Below are 9,690 nucleotides of genomic sequence, written 5' to 3' on the forward strand. Positions count from 1 at the left end.
CGTTGACCGAAGCGAAATGTTGATGGACGGACGGACGGACGACGACCCATGGCAATAGCTCAGCTTGACGATGTCAAGGTGAGCTAAAAACGTCTCCCAATTACATGGAATTAATGAAAGACGTTAGGAAAACGTATTTCTTAATATAAAATTTTGTCTTGCAAATGTGTTAGTTTGCAATGCTATATCTTATAATGAACAAACAATTACTTGTTACAACTCAGATACGTACACATATACATACACAATATTATGCTCAATGACTATCTGTATCACTTACCAGCCTGGCTTAGACGAACACAAGCTGCACTAAAACAACGGTTGTAGAACCTTTTCTGCAGGTCACTTCCTCTTGCATACCACACACTTTTTTTATCTAGAGGCGTAAAACTATAGGCAACCAAGAAACATGCCAGAGAGTCGTCTGTGCTCTCCTTCCAGCTCTTTGTGTACTGAAAATATTTACAGAATTCATGAAGTAAAATTTTGAAAAAATGCCAGTAAAACCATAGTATATTAACATTGATTATCAGTTCTATAATGTATAAGACTAGCAATTGCTTAAAGAACTACTGGTTACTTTAAAAATATATTTTGTGTTCATGCTGTCTTAAAACCACATTTTCTCGTACTCAGTGGGTGGCCATCTTACCTGTTGGCACCGTTTCATAACCAGGATTGCAGCATGAAGGAAAAGTTGGCCTTTCATGTGTTCCGTAAATAAAAGCCAATCTTTCCTTTCTCCACCGTCCAGCTGGAAGGCATTTTTTGCAGCTTGGTCGAATCTGTAAAATTTACAACCAAACAAACAAATTTACAAACAAAATTTACAACCAAACAAACAACTCCAGCTGGCATCCATGAAAGGAAGATTATATTATAACACTTTCATCAAATTAAATTAACTGTCAGGTTGACACTAGCAAGTCATAAAACAATTAGTGGCTTAAACAATCAACTGACTCTCCACTACTGCACATGGAAGAAATGAGTATTTCTGCCACATATACTCAACAAAGTCAACCTATCCCAGCAAAACATACAACAAAGCCACCATAGCTCAACATTTCAATTCACTCTACTTGTTATGACCAAACTAGAGGTACAGACACAGGGCTTTCACTGGATCTTTTGAAGCCAAGACTTGAGCCACCAAAGTTATTTTGGCATTAATCATTAGGGTAATATTCAACTAACATGTGTGTAACGAAGCTGGTTTCACCATGGCTTATTAATTACAATTAGCTTGGCCATGAGGCCAGGTGGGTCGCGTTGGCGACAAGCCAGGTGGAATAGATGAGATATTCGGAGCGCGCGCGGTGCGGGCTGAGGGTAATGATAGTAGCAATAAGGTGAATAACGACGTCAACAGAGGGTCCGGAGTGCTGCGGGATAATCTGTTATCACCCGCACCCGGCGCACGTCAGGAGGAGGGAGGTCGAACAACAAGTTCGGTTAGATTTAAGAGCGCTGCGAGCAGGAGCAAGGAGAGGAGGTCTGCTCTCTACTTGTTGTAGACATTATGACCAATACAACTGATTGTGGTACGTTACTTTACTAGTTCGTGTTTGCTTCTTGTCTTGCGCTGTTGCTATGCTCTACACTTACCGCTCTTGTACCTCACCCTAGAAGTACGAGGTTACATGTGTATAGAGAATAGTGGTCTACCAAAAGATGATGAACACAGTGATCTCTTCTGCTCCGATGTTATAAGCATGAGATTGTACAGGGGTAGATATTAACTTTTGAACAAGAGAGTCCAACGGACTCCCTCCCCTCAAAAAGAGGGAGTCCGCGGCAAAATGAGGGAGTCCGCAGTCTGAAGTTCAAAACTAAAGATATTTTTAAAATAACACATGGGCTTACTTTGAAGATGCATGAGGTTGCACGTACGTCAATTTTTTTTGACATTTACTGAAACATTCTGCGAGGCGGTGCTCTGGAACGAACTAGTTAGTATTACATAACAGTACTATATAGCAGAATTATATAATATAACCCAAATCGTTTGGGCGTTCAGCCTTTAAGCACGAGTATACACAATTATGCTACAAGCAAGTAATTGTACAACCTGGTCTTAGCTAAGATTACGACTCAAACAACTGCAGTACTTCAGTGAAAAACTCATGTTAAATATGCAGGGGTAGAAATTAACTTTTGAACACGGGAGTCCAACGGACTCCCTACCTTCAAAAAGAGGTAGTCCGCAGCAAAATGAAGGAGTCTGCAGTCTGAGGTTCAAAATTAAAGATATTAACAATAACGCATGTGCTTATTTTTAAGATTCATGCGGTTGCACGTCTGCCAAATTTTCTTTGGACATTCGCTGAAAAAATACGGTAATTCCGCGAGGCCGTGCTCCGGAACGAACTAGTCAGTATAGCAGAATTTTCAGGGAGTCACACGGACTCCTGCATATGTCAAATCGGGGAGTCCGACAGTAAATCAGGGAGTATTTGACCCCGGCCTCGCGTTAATTTCGCACCCTGTGAGAATAATGAATTATGATACAGCTACAGTGAACAAAATTCACGGGGGCTCGAGGCGATTCAGCCCCCGAAATGCCAAAAAGAACCCCGTAAATTTACATAGAGTTCAATGCAAACGAAATTTTAGAGTGCTATTTTCATGCAACCGAGCTTGAAAAGTAGCCCCCGAAAAATAAATTTTTGAATTTTTTCCCTGTACAGCTACACGTACAAATGTCAGGATACTACAAGCTATATAATTATGATAACTAGAAAGGGCAGTTGTCGCCAACTACATGTATCCCCCGTGATCTAGTATGAATGAAATATCTCTGTAAGGACGTAGAAGGTAGGTAAAGTTAAATAAGTCTAAAAGACAAAGGTTTGTTACACAACACATCTGCCTGAGATGTGCAAGTATGTTAAAATAGGTTGCCTTAGGGGTTTTGGTACGACACACACATTCTCCCCAAAATGTGTAAGTATACGAAGTTTGCTCGCGCTAGGTCAATTAGGGGCCGAGTTATAGAGTGGAAAGGAAATATGATGAAGGCTAAGGTCAAGGTCAATGTCAAATAAAGGTTGCAGTGACCTGGTTTCGGTACGCGACACACCTTCTCCCCAAGATGTGTAAGTATACCAAGTTTGGTCGAGCTAGGTCAATTAGGGGCCGAGTTATAGAGCGGAAGGGAAATATGATCAAGGTCTAGGACTCTAGGTCAAGGTCAAATAAAAGCCGCAGTGACGTGGTTTTGGTACGCGACACACGTTCCCCCCAAGATGTGTAAGTATACCAAGTTTGGTCGCGCTAGGTCAATTAGGGGCCGAGTCATAGAGCGGAAAAGAAATATGATCAAGGTCAAGGCCAAGGTCAAATAAAGGTCGCTGTGACCTGGTTTTGGTACACGACACACCTTCTCCCCAAGATGTGTAAGTATACCAAGTTTGGTAGCGCTAGGTCAATTAGGGGCAGAGTTATAAAGCGGAAGGGAAATATGACCAAGGTCAAGGTAAAGGTCGCAGTGACCTGGTTTTGGTACACTGCGCACCTTCTCCCCATGATGTGTAAGTAGACCATGTTTGGTCACGCTAGGTCAATTAGGGGTCGAGTTAAAGAGAGGAAGGGAAAGTGTCTGCGGCGGCGGCGGCTGGACAGACATGAAACCATAGTATCCCCGCCGACTTCGTCGCGGGGGATACAATTACTGAAACCCATTTCTACTGAAACTATTTCCACAATCCACTCTTTTTTCAATTAGATGTTTCAAATGCATTGGCTACATTCCTGGATAAGGGATGTCCAATTCTGCATCAATGAAAATGAACAATTAGAAAATCTCAAAATGATAAAAGGTCCCATAGGAAAAACATAGAGGAAAACAGTTACTTGAAAGCCTAAATGTAAGACAATATCATATTTAATGCCATCTCGCAACCTGTAATTATGCAATATAAGCATATATATGTTGAAATCACACTTGTAGGGACCAATGGGATTTTTTTCTCAGATATTTTTACCCAAAATAATTAACTAGAAATCATTCAAATAAGTAGCAAAATTATTATATTAGGCAATATAAAGGCAATATTAGGTGAACGATGTGATATCCTATCTTCAAAACATAAGCAGGGTTACTGGGTATTATATCATATACGACTACGGGTACCTTATGTAACTACGATTATGATATGTAAAGAAATTCATTGTCGCATGGATAAACAAGAGAACCTTTTTTTTTAAACTAAGCTGTTCAAAAAGATTTGCATCCCTGCATCCTACAGGGCTCCTCGATCGTTCTTAGTATAAATCGTACAATACAGAGCAGCACCTCTGGTGAAAAGGCCCATAGTCGTAGTTATTGGTTTAGTAATTACTGTAACGAAGAATCTAAAACACAATATTACACGTATATAGGTATGATTGTAGAGTTGTGAACCAGTTAGACGAAATATACGTAATAGGACGTTGTCGTCTCTCCCATAGGAGTAACAACTGTTTCGGGGCTAGCCTTACACATTCACATACCAAAATTTAACAAGATGGAATGAATCTAGATCTATGGGGCTAGCCTTACACATTCACATACCAAAATTTAACAAGATGGAATGAATCTAGATGACGATGACCATTTACATTTTTGCCAAAAAGTGGGCGTGACTCGAAAGTAGGTCGACTGACGTAATCCAAAATAGAATGTTCAAACCTCTCCCATAGGAGTAACAACTGTATGAATTTGAAACATGTGGATCAAACGGTTCTTGAGTTATCGTTGACCATAGCCAAATGTTGACGGATGGACGTACGACGGACGACGCCCCATGGCAATAGCTCCGTACGCGTTCACGTATGCATGCATGCAATTAAAGCATAACCACCTAGTAAACAGGTAAGGCAGCACCACCTAGTTAGTTGTACACTGAACTTATTACTAGTAGAAATAAAAGCCGTCAACTAAACGTCGACGGCTTTTATTTCTCATTGATTATTACTCACCGATGTAGAGCATCAGAACAATCTGCCAGTGATGCAGCACCTGCCGTCCCTTGCTCAAGTCCATTCTCAAGACTAAGATAAACTAGCTTATCCAGTATGCTCAGTAGATGTATGTAGAAATCCACTCCACAGCCATCCAAGTATTTATCAAGATATGCCTACAGGTGTACAAACGTGTTACTGGCTTTTACAAAACTTCAAGATTGCAGGAATATCATCCATATATGGGCAATTCAACGGCGACTGATGTGACATTTTTTGTCATTTCTGAACATTTAGCTCAGATCTTAGACAACTTATAGTACCTTCTTCTTCCAAGTATTTAGTATGTAGGTAGTACAGACAGATGCCTTCAAGTTTATATCAAAGGTTTCAGAATCAATAAAGAGCACAGCACATAGGCGACCCTTTTCTCACTGTGACTGACGTGACAGTAATCGGACAAAAGTATATTTCTAAAAAAAACAATTTTCAAATTGTCTGACGTTTACAGCAAATATCAACACAGTTTTTTCTATTTAAATTAACCAAACTATATAATTAAACTAATATAAACAATAAACATATAATAAACAATCAATTCCAATTCCAATTCATTTAAAAAAAAGAAAATTCATCGTGACTGAAGTGACCGTGCAACTGATGTGACAACTAATTACGTCAACTTACAGTTTAGTATAAACAATTAAAATATTGTAAGGTAATCATAACAGTTAGAATTCTTACATTGCATTCATTATACTATTAAAAAGATCATTAAACAATCAACTTATCTAAAAATTATACAATACAACATTTTATTTTCCTACCATTTGCACACAAAAATACAATTTTTCAATCATTTACCCCAAAACCAGGAAAGTCAGTTTTCATGAGCATTTACCAATACTGGAGTGGAGGTTGAGCCTCTTCTAAATTTGATCAGCGAAGTAAAGAAATCTATCTTCATGAGTTGGCCATTTCCAAAACCTGCCAGCCCTGATCATAACAGAAACTTCCAATCCCTGATCTCTTACTGCTTTTACTTCCCCCGGCTACACGGCACATTCAGTCGCTGCTTAAATTTAAGCTCTGCCTATAAGGTTCAAGACATCTTAACTCTCCTAAGTTTATGTTAGTTAAATTTATCTTAAAACTGGTTTCTCAGCCATTGCCAAACTTAACCAAGATGTTTAAATTTGACTTTAAGATGGCCCTCAGACCTTATAATGGCTGCCATTTCTTAATTTTCCTCCACTTCAAAGTTTCTGACTGTTGAAAATCAACAAAACACTTGCTAAATGTTTGTGTTTTGGCTGAAGCACGTCAGTTGTTGGTATGCACTAAGTTTACCTTTAAAAAGACACATTTTAGAAATTTTCTCATTGGAAATTACCATTGTTGTAATTAACTTCGTTGTGAGCTAGCAGACAACATGTGTGTCGTTGTGTGTGTATACAGACTGTTATATTGTCTTTTGACACTGTTTGTGCTTTGAAAGCACAAAACAGATTTCATGGAATGAAAGTAAATCATTAGGTCTGAATTTGTGAGCTTTTGTGGTCAATTTTAGGCTCTGAAGGGGATATCTTAGTTTTAAGACGAGCTGTATTAAGCAAGGTCTGAGGTCGCTTAAAGTTAAGACAAAGTTTGGCAGATATGTCTTAACTTTAAGATCCTTGATAGAAATAAAAACAATGTGACTCACGTGACACACCTCAAAAATTGTGACAGACGTGACACGGTGACTGACGTGACAGTATTCAGTAGCATACTGTGTCCTGTCCTGATCAGAATTAAAGCTTTGGTTTATTTATTCTGGTAGCTACTGGTCATTACCAAGAGAATCATGAGTATCTTCAATGAAAGTGTCAATGACACTGTAGCTCACCACAAAATAAGGACACAAATGAGTGAGTGAGAAGAAGTCCGTTTTAATTGAGCAACCATCGACGTACATTATAGAAACAAAGAGTATATATATGGGAGAACTCGATAATTATGTGTAATTTTGTATGTGAAAATAAATGTCTGAGATGTAAAAGTCTGAGATGTGGGCGAGTGATGGTGTTACACCTAAATGATCGCCATTTTGGTTTTTGGATATAGCGCAAATAAAAAAATTATTCCAAAAATAAAATAAAAAAATAAAATACATTTATAATATTCAGATTTAGGCACTGCCTAAAAGCGGAGCTACCGATGTGTAACGTATAAGATTGAGAGGATACGCTTATTCCACGTAGCTGCTATATACCACGTGACAATGGTGTTTCCCTGCCCATAACACAACTTTTGCCAAAGGTTAATTGATTGCATGGAAGTGTTTACTTCGTATGAGTTTTTCTAGGCGGTAGCACACGGTTGCCATCTGTATATCGCAATAATAAACCAAAATGAATCACAATTTGTGACGGTAGATGGCGCTATACCCGCTTTTGTTTCTTTGCGATGGCATTAGAAATAAATAGGTTATGCTGCGTTCCGACATGTTTTGTAAAACTTTACTCTAATATAGACGTTTTATCGGCAGGGTGGAGAGGAAATACCAATTTTGCATTAAAGATATTGTCAATGAAATCTTGTAAAACAAACAACAGACGAGTGTGACACCACAGACTGTTATCTGCGTGTCTATATAATATGCTATATAATTGCCAAAACCTACCTAATTTGCACTTTTTTTTAAATATCAAAACCCCTGTAATACGTTTTGGGGCCAGCCCTTATTCATTCACGTACCAAAAATGAGCAAAATCCGTTGAACCTGAACTGACTAATGGCAATTTCGATTTTTGCCAAAAAATTGCCGTGGCTCGAAAGTACGTCGACTGGCGTGCTCCAAAATAAGATGTTCAAACCCCTCCCATAGCAGTAACAACTATACCCAATTTCAAACATGTGAGTCAAACGATTCCTGAGTTATCATTGACTGTAGCCAAATGTTGACGGAAGGACGGACGGACGGACGGACGTACGACGACCCATGGCAATAGCTCATCTTGACGATGTCAAGGTGAGCTAAAAATGATGAAGGTATAGGTCAGATATGGAGAAAATTATAACTTTTCGTGACTGACGTGACACTAAATAAGCATGCTCACTACTCCGGTTATTTTTCTTAGTGTTTGAAAGCAGCCTCTCCAAATATTAGGCGTTGATTCTGGTCAAACTAAAGATTACTTTGGCATGTTTCACTTTTCCATTGATGAATTGTAGCTAGAATATGGGATGATCACTCTATAGGCACAAAATTTGTCATAAAAATGAGAAAATTTCCACATTTAAACGAATTACGGTGAAATTCTAAAATCAACACTGCGATGTCAGTAAAAAGTTTTCTTGCAGTTACAAATATCTTTTGTCCTGAACTCCTGGGGGGGGGGCACTCCCATTGTTAAAGGTACTGGGGACGTGCCGCTGGACAGGGTATATTTTCCGAACATCATTATTTACACAGGGTATATTTTCCGAGCATCATTATTGGCACAGGGTTATCTAGATACACGCCTATCAAGCTGATATTGGACAAATATTGACAAAACAATATTGGGCCAATATCACCAGGCCAATATTGGACCAATTTAGGCATATATTGGTCCAATATCGGCCCAATATTAGCAAAAACAATATTGGTCCAATATCTGCCTATATTGACAGGACAGAACATAACCGAAATGTGCAATATTGCAACAGAGTATACTTTTTAGTGCAGTATATTGGGACAGGGTGTATTTTAGGGCACAAAGCGGTTTGCGACAGGGGTCATGTTTTCAAGGTCCTGGAGGCACCCCCCTGCCCCCCCCCCCGGGCCTGAACTATTGAATTTAGATTTTATTTATATAGTCCATCCAGCATGGAATTGCCCATATATATGCTTAAAACAACAAGTGCCGCAGAGCGACAGCGCTCAACTGACGTGTACAGTAGCCGGCTATTCTTCTGATAAACTCACTGGCAACCGAATCAATTGCGCCCTCCCGCCACCGCGTTGATAGGATTTGCTATACCGTTGGTACAGTAATAAAGATATAGCTGTGTAGCTTTAATGACTTCGCTATATTAACGTTATCATGGATATGCATCGAGCGCGAGCGTAGTGGTGGTGGTGGGGGAGGGTAGGGTGGAGGGTGGGGGGAGGGTGGGTAGAGGGGTGGTGGGAGGGTGGGTGCAGGGGCGAGTGAAGGGGGCTCTAATAGCAAAAGCAGTTCAGTCTTTTGTTAACAGTCAACAAATCCATGTTTAACCCTCCTCTTGAGGGTCAAAAGGTTATCAGACACTTACTCTTCGCACGTCAGCAGAAAGTAGATTTCACGGTCCTTCCAATAAAGTGATAAAAATGGTAGGTCAGCGCTGAACCAAAATTTTTTTGCACTCGGTCCGTTAGACCATGTCCTCAGAAAATGTCTGATATCTGACCTTTCCCCCACTGCCCTTTGACCTGTGACCTCCAATTTCGCACTGGTGATGGGTTTCCTCCCCATCACACTATACATCGAATATTAAGAGCGTAGGTCGAGCCGTTGAGATTTGTGCCGCAATTCCGTATTTCCTCCTATACCTTAAGTTAAGAAATATTGGGAATTGGGAAAATTTGGGAAACATTCCCCCTCCATTGACACATCTTTACCTTTGACCCTTGACCCCCAAATTCGACATCTCGAGTCCTTTTCACGATCCCCCCCCCCCATGTCCCGAATATCAAGACCGTACGTCGAGCGGTTAAGATTTGTGCCGCAATTCCGTATT

At 39.8% G+C, this 9,690-nt stretch overlaps 1 protein-coding gene across 1 annotated transcript in view; it reads right to left on the reverse strand.

The window, feature by feature from the left end:
• Nucleotides 1-280: 280 nt before the first annotated feature.
• LOC106819066 (RANBP2-like and GRIP domain-containing protein 5/6) overlaps nucleotides 281-9,690 on the reverse strand; it is a gene marked incomplete at both ends in the record, with an annotated part of 21,452 nt that continues 12,042 nt past the window's right edge. The window contains 3 exon segments of the mRNA XM_014823729.1: nucleotides 281-452; nucleotides 653-785; nucleotides 4,963-5,120. Of these exon segments, the coding sequence (XP_014679215.1) occupies nucleotides 281-452; nucleotides 653-785; nucleotides 4,963-5,120 (463 nt within the window).

The sequence above is a fragment of the Priapulus caudatus genome, unplaced genomic scaffold, assembly GCF_000485595.1.
Source record: "Priapulus caudatus unplaced genomic scaffold, Priapulus_caudatus-5.0.1 Scaffold2797, whole genome shotgun sequence".
Lineage (NCBI taxonomy): Eukaryota > Metazoa > Priapulida > Priapulimorpha > Priapulimorphida > Priapulidae > Priapulus > Priapulus caudatus.